The 27,232-nt window shown below is 47.5% G+C and overlaps 1 protein-coding gene across 2 annotated transcripts in view; it reads right to left on the reverse strand.

Moving 5' to 3' along the window:
• The window catches only part of VAV3 (vav guanine nucleotide exchange factor 3), a 273,882-nt gene that overhangs the window by 200,374 nt on the left and 46,276 nt on the right, over nt 1–27,232 (reverse strand). For both annotated transcript variants that reach the window (XM_024570427.4, XM_045203367.3), the window contains exon 2: nt 9,352–9,468. In XM_024570427.4, coding sequence (XP_024426195.2) covers nt 9,352–9,468 — 117 coding nt within the window. The remainder of the gene's footprint in view (nt 1–9,351; nt 9,469–27,232) is intronic.

The raw sequence follows: 27,232 nt of genomic DNA on the forward strand, positions 1-27,232 counted from the left end.
GGTCCACCCAAAGCCTGCAGGACCCCCGAGCCCACCCCACCACCCCCTGCTCCAGACCCAATCTCTGCAGGACCTCAAGGTCCAAATCACCCTGGTAGCATCTCACCCTCAAGCTATGAGGACTCTCTACAGAACCCCAAACATCCCACACAGATCCCCCTCTGCCCCTTCCTACATGGCATCCCCTCTTTCTGGAAGGCGCTTCCCCACTTCCGCTGGAAGCAGTGCAGTAAGATCATCAGGAACATGGCCGCTGAAGTTAGATGTCATCTCAGATCCACGCTCCATCGCCTACAGGCTATGATTCACTTTTATTACTCTGCCCTCAGTTCCTTCTACCATAAAGTGCAGATTAATATCAACATCTGAGATTGCTGGGAGGCGGAGGCAGTGGTGACAGTGCTGGTGAGTGACAGCCGCAACAGCACCCTCCCGTTTTCCTGTCCTATTCAACACACAGAGACCGTTGAGCAGGCTTCCCACACAGGTAGCCAGGGGCAGGGAGGGTAAAACCCGGGTTTACTGGGTTCCAAAGCTCAGAATGAGCTGAGGAGGAAAGCGGATTTAACGTGTCCAGATCACATTTCTGTTGGGCAGAGAAGGAGGAAAAGGTCCAGCTGCAACTGAGAAACGGGCAGAGACAAGTCAGCGAAGTCAGGCCCAGGGGATTCTGGGAGCAGTGTGTGCAGCAGCAAGACCTTGAACGAAGTCACTAAAGACGAGGAGGCAAGGGCTACAGGGCATTCCAGGCAAAGGCATCCCTACGTCTAAATACAGGGCGGGGCAAAGGTAGGTTTACAGTTGTTCCCATGGGAGATGATACACCACCTAATAAATAATAATACAAGAATGAACTCTGTGTTTTGCATACTCAGACAGTAAACCTACTCTTGTCCCGCCCTGCATTAATCTGGAGAGTGACAATGACAGTAATTCGGTGGGACCAAAGCCAGCATTGAACGGGGGGGGGGGGGGGGGGGGGGGGGGGGGGGGGGGGGGGGGGAGGGAGTCGGAAAGCAAGAGATGAAGTGAGAAAGGCTGATGAAGGGCCTGATCGTGAATAAACTTGTGTGACTTGTAAAAGGGTTTAATTTTTTTTTCTCTCATGAGCAGCAGAGTTCCACTATCAAGTTTGAACCCTCTGAGCTACATGATCAGTTTTGCATTTTTTTAGGAACTCTCTGATGATTAGTTCAGAGGGATTCAAACCCGAAGTCGGGGACACAGACTGAGGAGGCCCCTCCAACAACCTGGGTGGCGAGGGCCTTACCTAAGGCATTGGTAACCATGTGGCTCCTGGCTCGGTGACTGGGGAACAGTTTGCCCAGACAGAAGTGGGTGTGAAGGGGCGGGAGAGTTTTACACACGGTAAGTTTGAAGTGATCCTGTGGTACCGAAAAGCCACTCAGGTGCAAATTTTAGAAATCCAAGACTGAGCCACAGTTTGACTGTTTTCTTCACAGCAGGACTTACCTTGACTAGGCTCTGCCCCGTCCACAGGGGGCGGGTGTCACCTGCGGTGTTCACCCGACTCATTAGACAGGAGCCTTTCTCCCCAGCCACCTAGTAACATTTCATTTCTGAAGACAAGGGGCTTCCTTGGGAAATGCCCGCCTAGAAGTTTTTGACTGTATTAAGGTTAGAAAACAGTGAAGTTTTTTTGTTTGGTTATTTTTTTTGAACTAGCTCAAAAAGGATTGGAAAGCAGACCAAACATGCACTCGAATAATCACTAGGGTGTGAAGGATGACCCGTGCGTGGCTGGGGCACCAGAGCCCAGAAGGCCCTGGTAAGAATGGGACAATCTGCCCACTGTTAAATGCCCCCCTGAAATACACCAGCAAAGGCAGTGAAAAAGACGTAGAGGTTCCTAAAAAGGTCAGTTCACTGCAAAAACAAAAGAGAATCCTGCTAATGATGCCGGAATTGTGTTAACAGCCAACCAGACATCCACATGTGGAAAGGCCAAGAGCTGTGCCCTCCCTCTGGGCTTACACAAAGGAGGCCCTGGAACAGGCTCTCTTTGTTCCAGAGGAATCCCTGGAGAGCTCTTAGTTATGTAAATACGGGCTGGCCACCTACATCTCAGAGTTGGTGGGGGCGGTAGTGAAGGACAGGGGTGGCCACTGAGCTGGTCTCCTCATCACCAACTGCCAGGCTGGGCCTGCAGGAGGCTGGAAGTTGGCGGAGGTAAAGGAAAAGCTGAGGGCCTCCTGGGAGGAAAGAGACCAGAGATCCCCAATGCTGCTCTGAAAGTAGAAATTGGTACCCCCATAGAGGCTGAATAAGGTCCCTAACCCCAGCTTTCTGGCAGGAAAGACTACCAGGAGCCCCTGAAGAGAATTCCCCCCAAGCTGGGGAGGCATGACCTGGCCTGGCCGGGCTCACCCAAGACGCTCAGTGGGAGTGGGGGAGGGGTTGGCAAAGGTCGCTCGGTTGGGTGCTGTCAGAGCCTCAAAGGAAGCACCCAGGACAGGTCTTCCGCAGCACCAGGCCTGCAGACCCCTGGGAGAGCGAAGGGCGAGCTCCCAGTGGTACTTGGAAGCAAGACCAATCAGGGCCCTGTGCACTACAAAGGCCCCAGAGACTCCTGAATTATTCAGGATGGAAAATACTTTGAGAAACACCAAACGTCTAACAAGAACGGGAGTTCAAATGATTGTAAAAAGAGAGGTGACATTTACATGTCAAAGCGATTCACCCTGGGTGTCTGAAAAATGTTTCTAGTTGCTGATCAGTGTGCATGCACTAGGCTGTCAGCATCTTTCAAGCCGTGCCAAGGTGAGGCGCCCGAGGCCCCCTGGGAGCAGGAGCCCAGGCAGAGTCCTAAGGAGACACGCGGGTAGCAGGAAACCAGCACAGGTTCTCAGGTGTTGTGTCAGGAGGCATGTGGCGCTTTGGAGGGTGAGCTTCCTAGCTGGCAGGAGGGATGGAAACCGGGAAGGGGGATGTGGAATTCAGCAGTCACCCAGGGACAAATGCTGAGAGGCTGGCTGGCGGTGCCGGCACAGGCTGAGCGGGAAGGGGTGCTTGCACCTTACACACACATCCTGAGGTGCACAAGTCGGGTAGGGGAGGGCCGAAAAGTGGAAACACACAAGCTAGAGGACATTCTATCCACATAAGCAAAACCTCTCAGAAGACGTATGCTGGGAATTACAGGTGGGACCGCAATTTGAGCTCACAATGTAAAGACAGCGTGATAGCAGGTCTCTGCTAATAAGCTTTGGGAGGGTGGGGGGAATAAACCTCTCAGGCCCCTTAGTGGAGACGGGATAGACAGTTGTGAGCTTCTGTTACACAAACAATGTCAAAGCCCTTTTCTACATTAAGTTAACCAGGTGCCCTTTGGCAAGCTCGAATGTATTTTTAAATGCCAATGCGTTTCAAGTGCTGAAGAACCAAATCACCTCCTATCCTGAATCTGATGTAGCTGCTAATTCGGTTTATATTCTGGAAGGAAAAAAACATTTGATGAATGTTAAGACATCAACCACCTTCAGTGACCGTTTCATTGCGGATCTCTTAACTAAACTTTCTATACACATCCATGCAAACACACGTTCTTACCACTGAAGCCCCGGAAAAATTAAGGTATAAATAACCACATGTGTGCTCACACACATGTACATGTGTGTGTTATAATTTTCTTAATACTCTGATCCAGGAAGAATCAACAAAAACAAGCTGAGTTTCAAGAAAATGCCACTAAAATCCCCTTTTTGATTTTACACGTATCCACACTCAGAACTCTGAATGACCTCTATCTACCCAAACTTTTAGCTTCAGGTTGAATGCAAATTCATACACTTGATTTGCCAGGCATTTTATATCAATTAACCCTACTTGCACAACGATTCTACAAGGTAGAAGTTACTGTCTCACTCACAAATGAGGAAACTGGGCATCAGAGGGCTCCACGACAACTCGCCAGTCACACAGAATCCTGCGGGGTTTTCTGGCTTCTCGGGACATTTTAGTTAAATCAGTAAATATCTCCAAGCCCTGCTCACTTCTGGGTGGTGGCCTTAGAGGCTTCGGTACGCCCTTTTTACTCTGACATTTTCGGGTCATCTTCACATCATTCCGTGTGGTCGAAAAACATAGACAGACACAGCTGGGCATCTTGGGAGGAAGAGAGTTCTCGGCCTGCGGAGGCACACATGCCCATTTCTTATCCTTGCAGTGCAGACAAGCATGGGAAGGAGGTCAGATGACTCTGAGAGTATCTTCCAGAGATCCATGATTCGTCAGAGCTCCAGTGGCACAATCAGTCAGCACATGGTACTTACACAGAGATCTGTGATGCGCCGGAGCTCCAGTGGCACAATCAGTCAGCACATGGTACTTTTACAGAGATCCGTGATGCGTCGGAGCTCCAGTGGCACAATCAGTCAGCACATGGTACTTTTACAGAGATCCATGATACGCCAATGGCAAGGAATAGCAAGTATCCACCATGCAGCTGGGCCTGTGACTCTATCTGGCTGCTGACATGCTGCACCACAGAGATGCACCAGGACTCTGTCTCCGTATCTTCTCTCCTGTCTATGAAAGGTCTCCATGCCGTGCGGAACTTTGGTAACAGAAGAGAGGCTCCCACGTCTACACAACTGAAATCATCTGATGAAACAGGTGGATCCCTTAGCTTTCTCTCACTTTTGGCTGAGAGAACTGAAGGAAACTGGCTATTGTCATTAAAAGAAAAATCCACAGGTGTATGTACCTGGCTTTGGGCACAACTTGATTCCAGCTTCCCATGATGCCACTAGGATCCTCCTCAGCTCTGTTCCCTCTGAGCCGGGTCTGTCGTGAAGCTCCACGTGGAATCCAGATACTGTAGCTCCTCCGAACCTCACATGTACACCCTTCGATAGAGGAGAAGAGCAACCCAATCTGCCCGTACAAACGTCCCAGCACATCCTACTGGGCCTACTGACCCGCCTGCCTCATCCTCGAACTCACCACTGTGCCCAAAGGTCTGGGATATTATAATAGATTAAACCAGCCAAACTGTGTGATTGATAAAGGGGAAAGGGTGGTTTCTCAGAGGTAATTCAAGAGGGAGAAAGGTGGCTGGGCAGAATGAAACAGATGGACGCTACACCACGTGACAAAGACAGAAGGTGACTTCCCAATCTCGCTCCCCCAATATCAATAGTACTTGCACTCAACTCAAATCCAACCCCTATGTTTACCACTGAATCTAAAACTAATTAACACCAGTATTGATAGTTGTGATAATAGTAACATAGAGAATAATCACAGCTAGTACTTATCAATATTGGACCTATCTCGGACCTCCATACTGTTAAGCACTTTAGATCCATTATTTCATTTCTTATCTAACCTCAATTTCTAAGTGAGGAGACTGAAGCTGGAAAAGGTTAAGTAACTTGCCCAAGACATAGAGCCAGAATTCAAACTCTGATCCCACTCAGAAACCACAGTCTTAGTCAAACACGACTACCTCTTCTCAGCGATGTTCTTACCTGTGCGCTTAAGCCCCTGCTCTGTGTTCCTTTCGACAGAACCTGTCTTGAACCTTAATACACTGGGACTATCCAGCTGCTACTCAAATCAGCTGGACCACCCTTGGCCAGGTGTGACTCTCTTTGACCCTGGAAAGCATGTCACCGTACTCCTGCAGCAGCGTCCTCCTTACCCGCAAGCGGTCCCAGACCCCAGGACTCCTCCACTGTCAGGAGTCTTTCTCAGCATTACCCGTATCGAGAGTGGGAGTCGCACACCCTCGAGTCTCTGCTGACCCCTAAGCAAGTTCGGGTTTCTAAGCTCCTTCCCCAGCCCTGTGTGACTTTAAAAAAAAAGATAGAAAGAAAGAAAGAAATCCAGGTATAGGAAATGTTCGGAACTATTCTAACTTTTCTGGAGTCTGAATTGAAATGAACACCCTAAGAACTGAATGCTGGAAATTAACAGTGGCTCTGCAAGGCACAATCAGACTAAGTTCTTCCAGCGCTCCCGGAATGCGTACTCTTCGCCACCTCATACATGAAATGGAAGCCGTCCTTCATTTGCGGTGATCCAGGACTTTCCTGATTTCCCAAAGAAGACGCGTCCCTATCAGAGCCCATGATTCAAGGCAGATTTCCTGAACCCCAGACTGAGGGAGAGCGTGGAAAAGGATTAGGGAGGATATACCCCAGTGAGGAAAGGGGGAGAGGGCGTAGCTAAAAATCGATGGTGTGTGTCCCGACAAGAATCTGAACCATTTGTCCTTTGGTGTTATTAACCTTAACCATCACCCTCTGCAGACTCACACAGTATCCTACCTTCTTCCTCTCTCTCCAAGACAAAGTGTCATTAGATGCCAAGGGACACCCTTTGGTTTTCTCCTAGGAGTCCATCTTGTCCGCTGAGCACCCACACACGGTGGCAGACAGGAGAAGCAGAGGCCAGAGAAGCACACCCCGCTCTGTCCCTGCACATGGAGGCTTTGCATCCTCATTTCACCTCCCCATCTCTCAGCTTCCTCATAGGCTTCCTCGCTTCCTTTGCGAGACTACTATGAAAATCAAATGATAGGAAGCACTCTGAAAGCTTCAAAATGCTATAAAAACACTGGATACTATTGCTGCAATTAATATATTCCTAGGCAAAAAGAGGCCGAATACTCTCGAACCCTAGATTCGCTGTTGGTGTGCATTGGGGCAGAGGGAAGCACACAGATACAAATCCTTCTCATTTTAAGTTCATTGAAAATTGAATGGAACTCCAAGGAATGGAGAAAAATAAGCTCACCTGTCAACATTCTGTTGAAATGTATATTCACAACATCGGAAATTATTTTGTCTGTAAATTAACACTCTATTCATGTTTATTTCAAGTTAAAAATTAAGAACGGCACGAACTGCCCAAATTCCACTGCTTAGAATCTGGGCCCTGCCCGTGGGGGTGGGAACAGCACCGAGGCGGTGGGATTGATATGAGAACTGGGTCAGTACGTGCACAGCCCCCAGACCGGGCTGGCAGGTGGCACCCGCTGCACGAATGTTCACACAACAACATGGCCACGGAGAACCAGCCACACCTGGGTTCAGACCACTGCCCTAATCTCTACTAGGCACGTGAGTCAAGGCCCAGGCTTTCTCCTCTGGATGGAGATGAAAATAAAAGTCCTTATAGCTCCTAGGGTTGTGCTGAGGAGGAACAAGAATGGTATGCATCTGAGGATTGAAAAGATGCCTATTACACTGGAGGTGCTGAGTAAGCGGGGGTATCAGTGGTTCTGCTTTGAGTAATAATGTTTCCCAGCGGTAATGCTGGTACACCAAGGAGCAGCGTCCCGTGCACTTTCATCCCCAGCGGTTTGTGCAGGTCTCAGGCCATTTTGATGAGCGAGCTGCACCCATCTTGGCCGTGGTGAAAATGTATGTGACAAATTGCAAGTGGTAAGCAGAGGATCGAGTTCTCGACCACAATCCCAAGTTTCATTCTGTTTCAGACTTACCACTGGCCAGGTCTTTTAAGGAGCCAGAAATACACTCACCGTGAGAAGCATACAGCTTATCCCAGTGTGTCCAACTTTCCATAACCTCCACTGCTCCACAAAGCTCCCATGGTCTAATCAACCCAGCAGGCAAGGCTGTTCCGCCACAAGTTTCTGGAGAACTGATGAGATTTCCCGGTCTTTGTCAATACCATTTCTTACAAACTTAACCGAAATATGCAAAGCACCCTGAAAAGCTTTCTGAAGTCAAGGCTTCCCCCCCTATTTTTCATTTCCCCAATCCATTTCTATTTTTCATTTCCCAAAAGAGAGGGTGAAGAGAAAGGAATATCAAAGATTTTTTTTAAAATAGGGGAAAGGATCAAAGGATAAAAAAAGAATTCTCTTTTTATGCTGCTAGGGCATTTTTTGATACCAAGAGCTTAAGGAACTGTCTACCTCACCTAGGATCCTACGGGGTCCCTGCTTGTCTTCACGGCTTCCGTTCATGGCCACAGATGGGTGTGCTGCCACCTCCTCACCCGGAGGCTTGGTTTTCAGTTCCTTGTACTTATTATCCTGTGTTATCCTTTAGCATGTGTTTTGGACCTCACGGCAGTCAAATCACAGCTTGCCAGAGAAAAAGGGAACCTTCGCAACCAAATTCTTACGCCCATTTCATTTTGCACAGACTTGCAGCTGGCAGGGGGTCGGGAGGCGGTCAGGAAGACTGGGGACTTCCAGGACATCACCGAGCACCCCTGGGTCAAGAGCCCGGGCCTCTCTCTGCCAGGCAGAGTGGCTTCCCCATCCTGCTGCATCTCAGCATCCACTTCCTTATGTTTGTTCCAAGTTTGTGCTATTTATGCCCATTGCCAAGCAAACCAATCCACTGCCTGCGTTTTTATTTTATAACCAAAATAGTCCATCGTAGAAATCACAGAAAGTGTCGTTCCCAAAGAGCGCTTGTTTCTCCAGATACAAGCACCTGAATTAGAAGAGTAAGGGCAAGCTTCTCAGTATCATGCAGTCGCCTACCCCTCCGCCCCCCCACCCCCCCACCCCCGCCCCTATAAGGAGCTTAGTTTCATAAAGCAATTATATCAGCAGGGGCTAAAATAACGTCACCTTTTATGGCTTCTTACATGCAAAATGTTAACTTTCTGCCCAGTGACTACAAAATAATTGACCATAACTTCCAAATTGATGACTTCAGTCACCTATTATACGCACGTGTTCGGTGTACACACAATAATCATGAACATTAAAACACTTCCATGGGGCGAACGTCACGGAAATCCAGCATGCGTCTGCTGAAACCCTGGCGAAGCCGTCACTGAACAACCTCCAACACTCCAGTGATTCATGTCTTCCCCAAGTCACCTCCCCAAGTCCACACAGAGCAAGGGGCAGCAGCCCATTCCTAACTCCCACAAATTAGGAGTCTTTTGGGTAGAGAGAAGACTGGAGGGAAAGAACTGTTCCTCAGACATGAGGGCCCAACCAACTACCTACAGGATGGAAAACAGCCATCCTCTCCTCCTACGTAATCAGCAGGAGAAGGTACTGCTGCCTAAAAGATTCCTCCGGTACCGCTTTGAACAAGAGACCATGTTAATCTCACTGAGACCATTGCTACTGCAACTTGGCGTTTTTGTTCATTTTTGCTTTGGGGGTTTTGTTCTTGGGTTTGTTGTTGTTATTGCTGTTGTTGTGTTGTTTCGGTTTGTTTTGTTTTATTTTGTTTTTGGCTAAGCCAGCTGTGTGAAATTTAATGACATAATTCAGATATGTAGGCCACTTAAGTCACATGTCCTATTTCAACAAGCTAAGAACCAATAAGTATTTGATTAAACGTTCTCCAATTAAAAAATACATGAAAAAATAAAATGCAAAATTACCTTTCCAAAGTCACGAACATCAAACAGGTCAAACGCCTCGAAGAGTTCGCTCTTTCTCATTCCAAAGGTCTCGCAACAGGCCGCCAGAAATGTCCTTATGTTCTTCAAACAGAGGAACTGAGGGATGGGAAACAGCTGTTAGTGAAGAGTGAGTCATTCTGCGTGCTTTCTGTCCTCTGTCACACCAGAGTGCCTTTAAAAAATGACAATGGAGAACCCGTCAGCTTTTGAGGTTGCTTTTCTATAACTCCTTCAGCAGTATTTATTGAGTACCCAATCTGTCGGGCACAGGGGACACAGCTGTGAACAAAGCAGACAAAACGTCTGTCTTTGAGAAACTCACTCTACTAAGAGAAGACAGACGAGAACAAACTACAACAAAAAGTACATATTTTTATTTTCATCTGGCAATATGCACAATTGAGAAAAATAACTCTCAGAGAGGGCTCGGGAGTGGCAGTCAGGGTGGGGCGGGGGGAGTGTGAACGGGATGGTTAGGGGGCTGTCAGTGCGACGGGGACAGGTGAGCGGAGATGTGAGGTGGCACAGACCAAGCCAGGAAGAATGGCAGGACAGAGGCCTCCAGCCTGGAGGAGCATCCCATACCAGGGCCCCGAGGCCGAGTGTCTGAGGACGTCTGAGGAATGTGCACGACCAGGAGAGAGCAGGTAGGTGAGGAGCGGGGGAGAGGGGGAGGTGAGCAGGGGAGAGGGGGAGGTGGGCAGGGGAGAGGGGGAGGTGGGCAGGGGAGAGGGGGCGAGTAAGCAGGGGAGAGGGGGCGAGTAAGCAGGGGAGAGGGACGAGTGAGCAGCAAGGTAATGGCATCAGAGGATGAAGGATTTTGTTGGATAGGCTTTTACTCCGACTGAGACAGGAAGTCACTGGAGGCCTGGGGGCAGAGGAGGGACATGATCTGATGTTTTTAAAGGGTCTTTTGGGCTGTTTGAATATGGATTAAAAGGGACTTGAGCCCCCTGACCGGGTGCTCGCTTGGTTGGAGCACAATCCCATACACCAGAAGGTTGTGGGTTTGATCCCTGGTCAGGGCACGTATGGGGAGGCAACAGACCGATGTTTCTCTCTCACATCAATGTTTCTCTCCCTCTCTCTCTTCCTCCCCCTTTCCTCTCTCTCTCTAAAATCAATAAATATACCCTCGGGTGAGAATTTTAAATACATACATACGTACATAGGACTTGAGTAAGGACTGGAAAGGGCAAACCAGACAGGAGCCCAGTGCACTCATCTGGGTGAGAGAGAACCGTGGGAAGACCAGGTGTCGTGCGGGACTGGGTTAAAGGTGCGATGCCTATTCATCATCCACCGGGCCGCAGGCCGCTGCATATGGCAGTCTGGGGTCCAGGGCACAGGTGTGTCCCCCAGACATACATTTGGGAGCTTGAGAGTACACACGACATTTTAACCCAGGCGTTGTGTGGCGTGACTTGGGGAGAAGCCCGAGAAGAGGAGAGGACCTGGGACCAGGCAAAGAGGAGGAAGCCACGAAGAGGCTGAGAAGAGTGACCAGTGAGAAAGGAGAAGAACCCGGAGAACAGGTCTGCCCTGAAGCAAGTCAGGAAGGTGTTTCTAGGAAGGACTGAGGAACTGCGTCAGCTGCTGCTGACGGCCAAATAGGATTTCGACCAGGCGCTGGGCGCAGAATCTGGCAGTGTGAATGAAGGGCACGGATACACCCTGATGGAAGCAGGTTCCGTGGGAGGATGGGGAGGAGAGGCTGACTGAAGCCGGTCCAAGAGACAAGAAGAGAAAAAGTGAAGATAAAATACAGACTCTTGAATTTTGCTGCAAAAGGGAACAGAGGATCGAGGAGGTAGTCAGAGAGAGAGAAAGAGAGGTTGAGGAAGGGCTTGTTAAAAACGGTGGACGCTGTTCCAACATGTCCCTATTTTGATGGGAGTAACTTGGTAGAGAGGCGAAAGTTAGCAATGCAAGAGAGAGGACTTGGAGTTGGCAAAGGGGTGGGAGCTTCTGGTTGTCAAGTGGCAAAGCTGGCCTTGGCGAGGAGCCTACTCAGCTCATCAACACTTACAAGGGCCACCAGGGAAGGCAGACACCACGGACAACTCCAAAACCCAGCAGAATTTGCTTCCATTACCAAAAAGATGCTGATCCACCTGAGCAAAGTATACACATATCCTCAAAGCGAATTGGTTCTTTTTGGAAATACTACCTGCAATAGCACCAGCAGAAAATAAAATTATTCGCCTCCAGTAAATAAGAGACCCACTAGCTAACAACTGCGTCTCTGAGTCCTTTGCTTTAAACACGGCCAATGTTTAGTTGTTCAGCTTCTCATCTTGGTTTGTTCGTTAATTCGCAGGAGGCACATTTTACTTCCTCTCCATTTGAAACATTCAGATTTTTCATGGACTTAACTCAGACGCTAGATTTTACCCTTTACAGGAGTCCTTCTCAGCTGCTTAAATATTTCAGGAGGGGTTAAAACCGCAGGGGAAGCATCCAGAGCCCTCGGAAGCCCAGGAGGCTGCGGCCGATGGCCGTACGCAGTCACTGCTTTCGCTTTGAAAATTCATCAGGAGACCTTGATGACACAGAGGCGCTCTGCATGTAGCTCTGCCACACAGAGTCGCTTATTTACAGATTAAAAGCCTTGCGCTCAGCCAAGATAGATGGTAATTACTCTCTTGGGGATTCTGCAACTGCTCTCTTGCCATATTTTTTACATAATTAAGTGGCCGACTCATCGCTCACCAAGGAACAAAGCATGCTCACACCTGCTGCCTCTGAAGGTCCTCGTCGGACTCAAGTGTCCCCCACACAGGAAAAACTACAGCAGACTTCCACTCGAGTGCTCTGGCCATTCATTCAGAGAAGCAAGTATTACTACTGAATGTAAAAAACATGCATATATACATGAAATGAAGTCATTATTGCATGCGCACAGAGAGGACTTAAAAACAGGCCTTCTCCTTCTGTCCAGAACCAACCTTGACCTTCCGAGCCCCTTAACTAGTTCAATGCTATTACATTCCACAAATAATCACTGGATTTGGAAAAGGTCCCCAGTATGCTCTCACTTTCCCAAGCAATCCTCACATTTGGTCACCCTTTTATTGACATATTTTTGGCGGACAGGTTTTGAATGCCTACAATGTTCCAGACACTGGAATTGCCAAAAATGAGTAAGACGAGGTTCTGCCCCAAGCTTCTCTATTGATCTTCTCTAGAGATTTTCCCAGGTATCTAAAGTCTGGCCAATAACACCGGGATCACACACCGCTTGATGCCCATGGGTGTCCGGGCCGTGCGAGTTCGGGAACAGAGCGGAGGGTGGGAGGAAACGGGCCCAGGGCCGTCGGAGAGGCCTGGACGGAGCTGGGCCGCGCAGCCCACCTGTCCACCCAAAACTCTTGCTTTGCTTTCTTCGTGTTGCATTTTTACTCCAGTTTCTTGTATTTTTTTAAAAATTCACACCAAAAGAAAAGCGGAAAGACTACACTGAGCAATCCATCTACTCAGCGGCTCTAGCACACTGCCACATTTGATCCTGTTGCCAATGCTTTCTTTGTAAAATCTGTTTTGCACACATCACGGCACTCTCGATAACTCAACAGACCTCTCCTAGGAATGAAGATTTTCCCTGCATACCCGCCATACTGTTACCATACCTACGAGAATTAATAACTCCATAGTATCTAATAATATCCATTCCATGTTCAAACTTCCTCAACTGCCCACCCAATGTCTTTTTACACTGTCTGTCCCCCAGCTAGAATCCAATTAAGTTTTACCCATTGCAGTTGGTCGCTTTATCATTGCAGTATCTTTTATAAAGTAAATGATCCCTGCCACCCCCCTTTGTCCAGACTAGTTGTCCTATACAGCGTTCCACATTTTGCAGTTGTCTCGTTGTTTTCTCGTGGCATTATTAAATCTGTTCCGCCACCGCTGGTATCTCCGGCCAACCAAAAGCCAAGTCTGCATACAAGTTAAATACTTTTTGGCATAAACACTTTCATACTGTGCACTTCCTACTTCATTATATCAGGAGACACAGAATGTTACGTTATCCCATCATTACTGATGCTAAGCTCGATCACTCGGTAAGATGGTTACTGCCGCACCTCTCTATTGTAAAGGCACATGTCCCTTCTGTAACAGAACCCTGGCGTGATAAATCTGGTGCCATGTGGTTGTCCTATTTCCCAATTATTCTTCACATGGATTTAGCACCCTTTGGTAATTCTTGTTTCAATTATTCCATCTGAGACAGCAAAATGGTGGTTTTTCTAACCCTATCATTCCTTTCACATTTATTAGCTGGTTTAAAGCTTCCCTGCCCTTCCATTCCCCCAAAACACCTTTTTTTTTCTTTTTTTTTCTTTTTTTTTTCCCTGTGGAATAATCAGTGGCCATCATTCTTTCTGATGTTCAGATTGTCCCAAATTCGACCACTTGGGGCTCCATTCCAACTGGTTCCAGTGTCTTTTTCACATGACTCTACTTCCTCCGATCAATTGTCCCGGGCCCACCTCATGTTTTCTCTGCTCTAGCTCTGGAATCAGCCATTTCTCCAAGCAAGTCTGTTTTCATTTGTATGGTAGATGGTATTCAGAAACCGAAGTCTGAGCACCAGGCTACTCCCAGATTACGTGAGCCAAGGACAGCAAATGAAGCAATACTTCCACCCTTTGCTTAAGCAATCTCTCTCTTGCAACAGAAACCTAACCGTTCTCTAATGTGCCTCTCAGAGGATTCAATCATTTTCTTTGTGGAATAACCAATAAGCTAACTCTTATCTCACTGAAGACAGCTGATGAACACAGGAGTTTGTCTGATGAGATGTGATTGCTGTTTTGACACAAAATTATCTCACTGGAAATTGTTCTCCCTCGTGTGTAACAGAGATGATGTATGACGCACAAGTACACCTCATCAGCTCATAGCCGTACCTTACACTGGACCAAAATTGTACAGCTTTGCTAAACCATCTATTTTATCTATAATGAGATAACTTCAGGATTTCTTAGGATTTAGAATTAAGGTTTTAGGAATAAAAATTAAATAACACTTGGGTTTTCAAGATATCAACGGGCTCCACACAGGACAGTTACCAAAAGTAAGGATACACAAAATGTCTAAGTGGCATTTTCTCATTTACACATTAATGAGGCGTTCCAGGTAAACAGCCCTGGGTGTGCACGAGCAGAAGACGAGCCAGCACAGACCTCCGTGGGCCATGGACGTGGTTCAGGACGCACCCAACACGGACAACCGGGGCTTCCACGGCAAGCTAAGGGTGTCTGGGCTCATCACAGAGGAAATGGCAAAGGCAAAGGGTTTTAAACAGGGGAGTGGAACACTCAGGTTTGCATCTCATCTCTACTGTTGCCGTGGTTACTGCCTGAGTGTGCTTCCTATGTCCCAAGTCCCGCACCACTGTTCACGCCACTTAATCCTCACAACTGGATCAGGGTGGTGAGAGTGAAAAGTTTTCATCTTTTCTTTTCTATAAACTGGGGCTTAGAGGTCTACCCACATTTACAGACCTGCATTTGCCAAAGTAATGGAGCCCGGATTCAAATCCAGACATCCTAGCCAGAGTCCCCACCCTTAACTACCGTGTTATACCAGCCCCGTGTCTGCAGTGTGCAGAATTAAATTTGTAAAATTTTCCTCTTTATTGGGGAGATTGTGCTGGGTAGGCAAGACAAGGACCACTAGGATGTTGGCATATTAATTAAATGGAAAAATTACCGTGATCTGCGCTAGGAGGGTGGAAAGGGGAATGGAAAGAACTCTAGGAGGAAATTCCTGGAAACTGACTGATGTGTGTCAGGAGAGGGGGTGAGACGAAAAGAGAGAAGAATTAAGGGTTATCCGCATTGGGCACCACACGGACCACGGTGACGTTCCATGAAAGTGGTACATCAGCCAGCAGGAGGACAAGGTTTGTGACCAGGGGCCACAGGTGAGTTCATTAACTCCTGTCCTCACGTAGGGAAAGGCCCACTAATGAGATGCTGCCTAGCCTCTCTCCCAGGTATATCCAGTGACAAGTGACATACTCTAATCATGCCTTCCACCACCATGCTCACCCTTCTCTGTCCCTTCAGAAACACATGAACAGCTTGCTTATTCACTAAACACTGAAGAATTAAAAGGGTAGAGCAGCATCCAGCATAGATGCAGTGAAGCTCCAGAGATGAAGGTTTAACACCGTCATGGTCTAAGACACCCGAAAACTGCACGTCAGGCCCAGCTCTCTGGGTCGGAAATGTTTCATATCCGGGCACTTATCACAACAGAGGGGAGCTCAGTGGCTTTCCAAGGGGCAGCGACCACTTCAATGCTGGCAGTGCTGGCGTTACAGAGAGGAGGCATTTAAAAAGCCAGACTGCTGAACTTCACTATAAAGCTCTGAATCTGTTATTTTTCCCCCCACCTTTATAAAGTGCAGGGTTTCCTTTTTCTGTCTCCGTGTAAGAACCATTTTGACTTTTCTCCATGAAACAAATGCAAATAGGACTGCTTCCCTTTTTTTATTTGAAAGAAAAAACACCTACTTCTCTAAAATTGTTAGCAATAATGGACTAGCTGTGTGAACCTGAGGCCACATAACAGGAAAAACCTCCACGACTTATTACAAAATGAGTTATTTCAATCCCAACTGAGAAATGCTGCCTTGTGGGAAGGTCAACGGTCTCTACGGCAGCTGCACCGCCAGGCAGACTTGCCGGCTTACGGCACCTCTCCCGAGGCCACAGACAGCTGGGCTGTCTGAGGGAGTGGGCAGTTCTCAGGGTCCCATTCGGAAATTACCCCACTCATTACCTACCCCACTCAAAGGACAGACTCAGACTTCCAGAGCTTGACATAATTCGAACGGTGAGTGGCCTTTACTTGGCAGTTTTCAAAGGCACAGAGGAGACCGAGATGACACCATTTATCAGTACCTAGGTACAAAAAGAGTTTCCTGCCATTGAAATCAGCAGAATACCTAGCTCTAGACCAAGCTACCTACGTGCCCTTCTTCCTTTCCTCACCTACAAAGGAGAAATCACTTTATTTCTTCATGCCTTTCTGTGGGCTTCTTCCACACACTGAATAGCTTTGGAACAAAAATTATTCTCATACAGGTCATGGTCTTTTGTGCAGAATCAAATTCTATTCCCTGCCCACGGTTCTAACCTCTGCAATTGTTATTCTATCTGCACCCACATTCCTCCCAGTTTAGCACCAGCCCCAAATTTTCTGCAAATTGAACTTATCATTTGTGACTTTATTACCTGACAGACTTCCTTATGATTTATGCTCCAGGTTTTAGATCTGCTCACTACTTCACAATTTATTTTATTAAAATAAAGTTGCCGTATTTTTCTAAGTGAAATAGCAGTACAGAGCATTTGCATTAAAATAACTCTATTAACAAGAACTGAACTGTAGGTTTTCTGACCTATATCATATGTGTGTCGTAGATGTTATTTGTATGTTTGTACATACACATGCATGTATGTGATTTTCTTCCTTAATAAATACCACTATTTCTCTATACTGTAAGATTTCCTTCTGGAAATATTAACCAAGTAGAATGCTTACCCAGGTAGGAATGTATCCTAATTAAGTACAGAAATTGCTCCTTGCTCCTTTCTTTCTCCCTCCTCTTTCTTAGCCTTCCTATGAACTCTGCCATCTCTCAATTAGAAAACTCATTAATCAAACAATCACCAGTACTTACCACCACATTATCACCACATCTGTCTTGAGCTCAGTAGCAAATTAACAGTGTTTTAGTTCCAGTAGCAATGGAAAAATCCCAAGAGAAAAAACTAAATGTGGGTGCATTAACCCAAGTTCTGTTAATTCCCATAGTCAGATACCTTCGGTCTTCCATCTATGAGTCAAATCTCCCAGTGAACCTAATTCCAATGGATTAAATGTTTTATCCTTCTTTATCCCCAACTCTAATACCTTAACTTGCAGTCTGCCAATCTGCACCCAACTTGGCCATTTTTCCACCAAAAATGGAAAACACTTGCAGATGATACATTTGTTGAAACAGACTACACTAGATCGCTCTAGGCCTGTCTCCCCCTAAGTAGATATCTACAGGCCATTCTTCAGCGGCGGTTATCTTTCGCCACCCTAGTCCTAGAAAGCAGGAGCAGAGGAGGTTTGGTAGGGGGTGGTCATTTTTATTAATCACACACCAACTAAAATGTTTACATGTCATTTTTAAACAGTAATTTGCAAATGTCGTCCCCTCTGCCTAGAGTGGCATTTCTGTGGGAAGGCCACTGCTCGGGCTGACCATGGACAGTCTTAGTTTGAGCCAGGCTGTCCTGCAATTACTGATACCGTCGTCCCCCTTCTCCTGGACCCCAGGGATTTCTCGAGAGCACAGGCAGTACCAAGCCCTCCATACCCTGCGGTTTTTCCTGCACTTTTCACCTAAAGGAAGCACTTCACAGCTTCTCCCTGGTGTATCCAGACCGCCAGCCTCGCCACTGTTGTACTTCAGGACCATTATTAAGTAAAATAAGGGTGATGTGAACACAAGCAATACCAGGACAGTTGATCTGATAACTAAGTGAATGACAGGTGGGGAGCAGGTAGACAGTGTGGATCCCGGGACCAAGGATGATTCGTATCCTTGACGGAGCAGGACAGCACGAGATTTCATCAGAGTATTCAAGACACTGTGCAATTGATTATACAACAGCCAAGGTATGAAGCGACCTAAGTATCCATCAATAGATGAATGAATACAGAAGAGGCAGACACATACAGAACAAAATCAGCCATAAAAAGAATGAATTCTTGCCATTTGCAACAACATGGATGGACCTACAGGGTATTGTGTTAAGTGAAATGAGACAGAGAAAAACAAATATCGTATGATTTCACTTATATGTGCAATCTTTAAAAAATGAGCAAACAAAACAAACACAAACTCATAGATAACAGAGAACAAATTGATGGTCGCCAGACGGAAGTGGGGTTGGAGGGCTGGGTGAAAAAGGTGAAGGGATTGAGAGGTACAGATGGGTGGTTACAGAATAGTCACGGGGATGTAAAGTACAGCATGGGGAATGTAGTCGATAATACTGTAATAACTATGCCAAGTGATACTGGCATTACTGGGGTGGTCACTTTGTAAGTTATATAAACGTCTAATCACTATGCTGCACACCTGAAACTAACAGAATATTGTATGTCAGCTGTAATTGAAAAAAATTTTCAAGAGGAAAGGTAAATAAATAAACTCATGAACTGTTTCTTTCTGAATTTCCCTTTTACTATTTTCAGGCCACAGGTGACTTTGGGTGACTGAAACCACAGCAGGCGCAGCCATGAAGAAGGGGCGACTGCTGTAGTGACCCTTTCACTGAAAAGAGTCCTGTTTGGGCAGTAAGTTACATAGTCATTCCTCCTTTCTCTAGAATACTCCTCACCCTCAGGACACCAGATCAACTTATGCTTCTGTGTTAAGTCTTCCTGGTCAACTCCAGGGAGAGCTGGTCCTTCTCTCCTCTCCGGTGTCCCATCACTTGCTCATGTGTCCTTATATAGAGTGTACCGGAGTTTACTGTAGCAGAATTTAGGCTTTTATTCATTGTTATATGTACTGAACATAGAAAAGGGAGCTTCAGTCTGGCACCAATGTGTGACATGAAGTGTCCTCTTCTGTCAGACCTGCTTTCCTGACCACAGAATGGTTCAGCACAAGGCCTCAGACACCCCAATTGAAACAAACTAGAACTTCATTAGAAGCCAAGTGATACAGATCTCATTACACGAGAAATTTCATTATAACATTAAGTGTTGGAAAGACACAATGATTCCTAAACCTTGCCAGGCAGCCCACAGGGAAAGGGGAGGGGGGCAGACAAAACAGGAGAGAGGGTCTGGTTATGTAACTCTATATACAGTTAAAAACTAAGGACCACCCTGGCTGGTGTGGCTCAGTGGATTGAGCACCAGCCTGCGCATCAAAGGTCGCTGGTTCGATTCCTGGCCAGGGCACAGGCCTGGATTGCAGGCCCGGTACCCAGGCGGGGGTGTGTGAGAGGCAGTCAACCACACATCAGTGCTTCTCTCCCTCTCTTTCTCCCTCCCTCCTTCTTCTCTCTCTAAAAATAAATAAATATTTTTTAGGGGACAATAAATTCTCCCCTAGTAATATTAATATTTTCAATGGCAGATGTCAAACACTATAGTGTTTCACCTGCAAACTGCATGACACCCTCCTTTCAAAGAATTTCTTCACTGCTTCATACAATTATCAAATGCTCCCTTCTCCAACATTTTCCCCAAGAGGCTCCCCAATGGTGGAGGGGGGTGAACTCCTTTCTCCGGGGCCCTGGCTACTGCGGCTGCCCAGCCCAGCACAGACCTGGGATGTCTTCGTCACGTGCAAACTTTGCCTCCCAGCCCGTTAGAGAGTCGAGTCGAACACAGACGGTGTTGTAAGCCAGGTGCCACTGATTCGAGCAGCCCTCCCGCCCAGGGCCCGACCCCCGTCAGGTCAGCTGCCAGCGCCAGCGAGAGGAGAAATCATTAGGAAGGGACAGTCTCAGGCGCTTTGAGATCTAGAGGAAAAATGTCACCAGGAGGCGGGAGCTGAAACTTGGGGCCACAGTGAATGTGAGAACAAAAGCTGCCAGGTTTCGGGAGCTTCTTGGAGAAGGCACTGGACTCTCAGGCACAGTTCACGAGATGAAAACTAAAGCCAGTCTCATTTCCTCAAAGGCAAAGAAAACAGCTACATCTGGAGTCCACCTATATTTTAATTATAAAAGTGTCCTTTCACATCGCTCACCATCAGCTGTAGTAAAAATAATGCAGGGCCCTGGCCAGGTGGCTCAGGTGGGTAGAGCGTTGTCCCAGTACACCAAGGTTGTAGGTTCGATCCCTGGTCAGGGCACATACAGGAAGCAACCAATGAGTGCGTCAACGTGTGAGACACCTGCCCCAGTGGGAACCATTTCCACCACGGACTCTGTGTGGGAAGTCCTTCCTGAGGAGATGCCACGCACTCCCCCACGGCCACAGCGCGTGCAAGACGCTGATTCCACCAGGGCCGCAGAAGCACTCGGTGTTCACTCAGGAAGCCAACGAGCTGCGGAACCACAGAGCCATCTCTGTGAAACATTAGTGGGCAGCCTGCCCTTGGCAGAACGTACCAGACAAAAACCAAGTGGTAAAAAGAAATCAATAAATGAAGCTCTCCACTTAGAGACTGGGACTGTACTCGAGAGCTCACCCTTAGGAACTGACCGTTGGAAAAAGACGAGTATGCAGACAGCCCCACCCCCAGCCCCAGCCCCACCCACCCCCATCCAAGAACTGGCCATCCTCCAAAACCGTCAGGACCACCACTGTCCCCATCCAGCAGATTACTGCAGAGCAGACAATGTGACCAATTTGATAAGTAAATTATTGGGTATATCTTATTTATTTTGTGCATTGCTTTTATTATTCCATGTCAATGAAAAATACATAAAAATTGAAGCTGCTTACTCAACAGCTTGCTCCCCCACAACCTATGGTTACTACAAATTAGTCTGTCAAACACAAAACCACCTACCACAAGGAAACTCATCATAACCCTACCTAACACACTAGGATGGGCCAGTGTTGAGTACTGGGGGTGCTTCTATCTGGTGCTTGTAATCTTATCTTTAAAAACCCTGGCATTTGCTTTGTAGTTAAGGATATAATCTTTAAGAAATGATGCCTATAGGAATGTTAGATCCTATCATAACCCCTTTTTCAGGCCTACAAGCCACTGTTTCATTATGTAGCAGAGAGGGAATCTGATGTACTTGCTACTTAGTCTGTACCATAGGCCACATTCGGGGCGGAATAGCTTGAATCTTTAGAATTTGATGCCAAACATTGATCAGATCCTCAAAAAGTCCATCCCCGGAAACAGACAGGAGGAAGAAATGTACACCATGCAAAGTGGCAGCACTCAGCAGATATAAGGGGCAGAAAAACAGACGGATCCCCCCAAAAATCTGAAATCTATTACCCCAGCACACGAAGGGCCAAAACACAAAGAACAGGGAGCTGCCGTGACGACTGTCCCAAAGTGCGGGAGTCCTCAAGCAGCTACCGTGTCCTGAGACACCCCCCCCCCCCGGGGGCCGAGGCTGCGGTTGTCTTTGCTTCTGCTGCCCAGACACAGCGATAAATGCGTCCTGAATGAACAACTACATTAACAGATGCTCTTGACCACTTCACCGACTAAAAGAGGACTGTGTCACACATAAGAACTGGAAGTCAGAGAAAGAAACGAGAAGCAGGGAAAAGCAAGGAGAGGCAGGTAGGAAAAGCAGTAGGGTGGGGGGAGGAAGGAAGCCACACAGAGGGCCAGCGGTGAAGGAGAGGTGAGAAAGCCCGGCTGAGAGGAAAGGGAGGGAGTGGGCAGGAAGGGGCGACCCACACGGCCACAGGGACCTCGCAGGCCCAGCTGAGGCCAGAGGGTTCTATCCCCCTGGACAGCAGGTCATGACACTTGACCTCCTGCCACAGGTCACATACATTTGCACAAAACTCAGTGAGTTCAAATTGTGAGGGTTCCCAGAACTCCTTATCCGTCCGAGCCTCCTGGGGGCACTTCCTGAACGACTGGCATTCGGAGGTTATACCCTTCCCACATCTACGGTGTGAAAAATCTGTCCCCTCTCTAGAGGAATGAGGGTGACGGTGGACAGGAAGACATTTTCATGTGATTGATCACTGCCTTCCCTTGCTAACGTGGTGCGCCACTCAGTCTTATGTTGTTCAGATACTTCTGGGCCTTGAGTGCTTTAGGTAAGGATGGGTTTTATAAAGCCATCTGCTTTACGGCAGAGACTCGGCCATAATGGTGTCACCCTCTTACACAAAAATCGAACAAGTGGCTGTGAAATATATGATGACGGCCCCAGGAAAGATGACTGGGCTGTAACTGTACGCCAGACCACCAGGGGAAAATAAAGCTGTAAAAGCTGGTACTGTGACAAGGGAAAAATCGTTCCTATTGGCTGGACTCCCAGGCACAGTATCTGGCAATTTACCTTCATTGTTATCACCCAGCACGGGGAGGAAAGTCCTTCCCAGGCTCTCTCCCATGGTCTACCAGCTGCAAGACTGCAGATCTGCGGTTCCCAGATTAAGCACCACGGGGCCTGGGAGCACCAGAGCAAGCTCACAGGGACGCCGCAGGACGTTTCAAATTTTCAAAACAATCACAGAAATAGCCAACATCTGTGGGACACTGCACAACCAGTGCTTGAGATCAGTGAGGAGGCCCGACGTCAGATCTCACGGTGTTCCTTCCAGTGGCCTGGCTTTGAGAAGCTGGACGTTCAGCAGCAGCTGTGATGAAGAGGCAAACACAGCCAGGAAGCAATGCGGAACAGGAAGTGCTGGTGCGCTGGTGTGAAACCTTATTCCAAGATCTGAGACGACCTGCCCATCCGGGTCCACCTCCCACCAGGAAGGCGTGGTGGCTGTTTAAGAAAGAAATTAAACGCAAAGTTTTTTCCTCTCAATTTCTGTGTATTCTTTCCCTTTTCAAACAAGCATGAAGTTGTCTGGAGCTAACTACTTGAAAACAAAAATGCAAGCGGTTTTGGATTCATAGAAACAGAGAACATGTTGACAGGTGCCAGACGAGGGGAGGGGCTGGTGGGCTGGGTGAAGGGGTGAAGGGGCTAAGATGTCCAGATTGGTAGTCACAGACCCGTCCTGGGGGTGTGAAGTGCAGCACAGAGAATGGAGTCAAAAATATTGTCCTAACTATGCGTGGTACCAGGTGGGTACTAGATTTATTGGGGTGATCACTTTTAAGTTATGTAAATGTTTAATCTCAGGGTTATACACCTGAAACTAATATAATGTTGTACGCCCACTATAATTCAAAGATTAAACATTCATTCATTCATTCATTTTTAAAGATTGTATTTATTTATTTTTACAGAGAGGGGAAGGGAAGGAGAAAGAGAAGGAGAGAAACATCAATGTGTGGTTGCCTCACATGGACCTGGCCCACAACCCAGGCATGTGCCCTGACTGGGAATCGAACCAGTGACCCTTTGGTTCGCAGGCCCGCATTTAATTCACTGAGCTGCACCAGCCAAGACTAAACATTTTTTTTTAATGCTGGGGTTTTTTGTATTGTTGTTGGAACCTCAGGGTAAACTGGGGGGAAATTTACAGACACTAACGGGGCCAAGAAAGGAGAAAGTCTGAGAGCCTCTGCTGTAGGCGACTCCCACCCTTTCAAGCCCAAGACCAGCAGGCTACACTGCACCTGGTCTCTGGGGGTTTGGGCTAGTTTTCTGAGCTCAGCTGTGAATGTGGCTAATAAAAAAGCTTCCCGTGATTGAAGGTACCAGCTTGTTCTGCAACATCAGTGCAACAGAGGGAACTGTGACTGTTACCATGTACTTCCCACTACAGATGGAAGTGTAACTGTTACCATGTACTTCCCACTACAGATGGAAGTGTAATTAACTGTTACCATGTACTTCCCATTACAGATGGAAGTGTAATTAACTGTTACCATGTACTTCCCACTACAGATGGAAGTGTAACTGTTACCATGTACTTCCCACTACAGATGGAAGTGTAATTAACTGTTACCATGTACTTCCCACTACAGATGGAAGTGTAACTGTTACCATGTACTTCCCACTACAGATGGAAGTGTTACTGTTACCATACACTTCCCACTCTTACCTGACTTTGCTTGGCCTCCATTCTGTGCTCCTCTGAACAGGAAGATTGTCAAACATTTGCTTCACATTCAGGAAGAGCAAATTACATTGATTTGCCCATTCACTATTGTCGCACACAGAAGTACTGCTCAGATAATCGCGGAACCTAGGGGTTTTCCGATGGATTTCCTCTATAATATGCATTTAATCTGTAAGTACACTGCTATGATGTTCTCTATACATTTTGAGAAAACCTGAGGTCCTGCATGCTTAAACCTTCCAGAAAATATATATGAAACGATGCCAAATGTATGAAATGAAGCCAAGTGTAATATCACCTGCCATGAGATTATAAAACTGATACATAGAAGGCCAGGAGGACACCAATGAAACTGTCATTTAAAAAAAATAACTTTATGACATATTGGCAGGATCTCCTGAAATAAGGCAAGTTGCTTGTACAGAGCCATACCCATGCTTGCCATAGCAAAGTCAGAGAACGCATTCCAAATTTCCCAGCCAGGGACGCCGAAGTGACCGTGCCCAGAGACGAGCCGCAATGGCGGACGTATCTGCATCGTGAAACCAGTCCTGGGTTCAGGACTGAAATGATGTCACCACCAGCGGGGAACTGTGTTCACTGACCCCGCAGAGCAGGAGGTATACCTCACTCCTTCTCAACAAGGCCAGGGAACACAAGAAAAGGAGAGAAAAACCAAAGTTAAGATGTGCAACCGTGCTATGGAGAAAAAAGAACGGTGGCCGGGAATTTGATTTTTAAACTACCTGAGCAGTTGGGTAAGAAAATGCACCTCAGACCTTTTGGGAAGAAACCAGCATCTCCGAAAGGATTCCGACAGCGGGAAACATTGGCCGCTGCACCCAAGGTTTGGCAAGGTGGACCAAGTCCTCTTTGAAGTAATGGACGTAAAGCAAAAGCTGTGAAAAGCAAACACCAGCTTTGCCAGAGACGTGTGACTCACCCCCAAAGACCCCCCCACCCCCGTCACTGCCTGCAGGGGTCACAGCCAGGGACAGAAGCAGAAGGGAATGAGGGTCATGAATGAGGGCTTTGGGGGCAGAGATACCTGGTCAGACGTCCAGCTCTATCATTTATACATCGCGGGAGGTCAGGCGAATAAAAGCTCTCCAACTTCCAATAGAAATCATCACAAGGCCCACCTTCCAGGCTGGCATGAGTCATCTGCATCGCGGTCTCACAGCCTCAGCTGAACGCGGACAAACAAAACTGACCCCTCTGCTCTACGTGTCTCCAAACACCCCATTGCCCCACCAGGCGTCCCTATCTTAACGTCCTCCCCACCCCACCACCTCAGCCAAGCACAGCTAAAACAAAACTTACGTTTCCTGAGAAGCAAGCAACACCTTCCTGTGTGTAAAAATAATTATTATTAATTTTTCTCATCCCTCTCCCTTGTGACCTAGAAATGCTTCTCGACCCCCTCGCTCTCTAAATCACACTCAAGCCATCACCATGTCCAACCCTTTGCACCCGCCTCAGGTGACTCCTCTGCTTTTTACTCCTCTCCCCTTGTCACCCTGTAACAGGGCACTCCGATCATTTCACCATCAGCCTCTGCGTTTGCCTCCCTCTCAGCTCACAGTCTCCCCCAGAAACCTGCAGATAGCATGGTTCGCCTCTAACTTCTGCCATATGTTACTTTCCTCTTTCTTGTGCGTCAGAAATCCATTCCATTATGAACGTGTGGAGTTGTCTGCCCTCGGGGCACATAGTAGACACTGCTCCCACGGACCTTTCATGCAAATCGGAAAAGGCACCTTCCTGCCTCAAGATGCTTTATTGCCAAAAACTGAGCTAAGAAACAGACTTTGTTAAAGAATGCCACATTGCCCTAGCTGGTGTGGCTCAGTGGACTGAGTGCCGGCCTGCGAACCAAAGGGTCACTGGTTCAATTCCCAGTGTAGGGCAGATGCCAGGTTTCGGGCCAGGTCTCCAGTAGGGGGCGCATGAGAGGCAACTACCAACTGATATTTCTCTCCTCTTTCTCCTTCCCTTCCCCTCTCTCTGGAAATAAATAAATAATATCTTTTTTTAAAAAAAGAATGCCACGTTACCACTATACACTGAGATGCTCCCCTAAATAAGTACGGACGCACGACGTGCCTAAATGATGCCCAGCAGGGATGGAGACTGTCAGGAGCCCCCCTACGCCCCCACACCATCCACACCATCCTACTGGAACCAAAGCCAGCAATGATTCCTGACGGCCAAACCCAGGAACTGCAGTTTCCTTTCTCTCCCCATTCGACGGCTCCGTGGCTCTGTTCTAAGATCACTGCCTCTTCCCGTGATCTCCAGGGTGACTCCCCGCCCCCCTGACAACTGCCTCAGAGCTTCACCTACTGCCACCTGCCCATTCTGTTCCATAAACGTCACTCCTTAGGGTCCCATCCTTGGCCTTCCTTATCGTACAGTCTCAGTCGTGACCTCCACGGCTCCCAAATGAGCCCAGCAGACCCACCTGTCTTCCCTCCTGACACAGCCTGTTATGCCTTCCTCCAGCAGATCCCAGACTGAATCCAAACTCAGACACAGAGATGCCCCACCACCACAAAGAAAGAAAGAGAAAGAACCCCCTATAACCTTGGTTTGTGGCGTCACCAGGCTTGAAATTTCCTAAGCTGGAAAGGTCAGAGTCACTTCCAACTTCCTTCTCACACTCATTTGTTTGCTCAAGAAATACAGAAATGTCTGTCTACTGGGTGCAAGGTGATCTCCCAGTCCCTTGGGATACATCAGCGAACAAAAATTGCACAGAAGAAAATTTTCTCTGTCATCATGAAACTTAGCTAACAATGAACTTATTAATTAATATACCATAATTATTCGTTACATTCAGTATTTATAGGTGTGTTAGAGCTTGGTGACAGGAGGTAAAGAAAACTGTTAGGTTAAATAGGGTGGGTGGGGAGGCCTCATCAAGGGAGGGCACCTGAGCAAAGGCTGGAGGCAGCTCAGGGTGTTGACCACATGAGCATCTTGGGAACCAGCATCCAGGCAGAAGGAAGAGCCAAAAGGCCTTAAGGCAGGAATCTGCCTGGAACATTCAAGCATCAAGGAACCAGAGCAGCTGGAGCAGAAAGATCTCCCTGAGAATTGTCAGGACACATAAACAAGCCAGCGACGCCTGGGACGGGGATGCAAC

This window comes from Desmodus rotundus, chromosome 12 (assembly GCF_022682495.2).
Source record: "Desmodus rotundus isolate HL8 chromosome 12, HLdesRot8A.1, whole genome shotgun sequence".
Classification (NCBI taxonomy): Eukaryota; Metazoa; Chordata; class Mammalia; order Chiroptera; family Phyllostomidae; genus Desmodus; species Desmodus rotundus.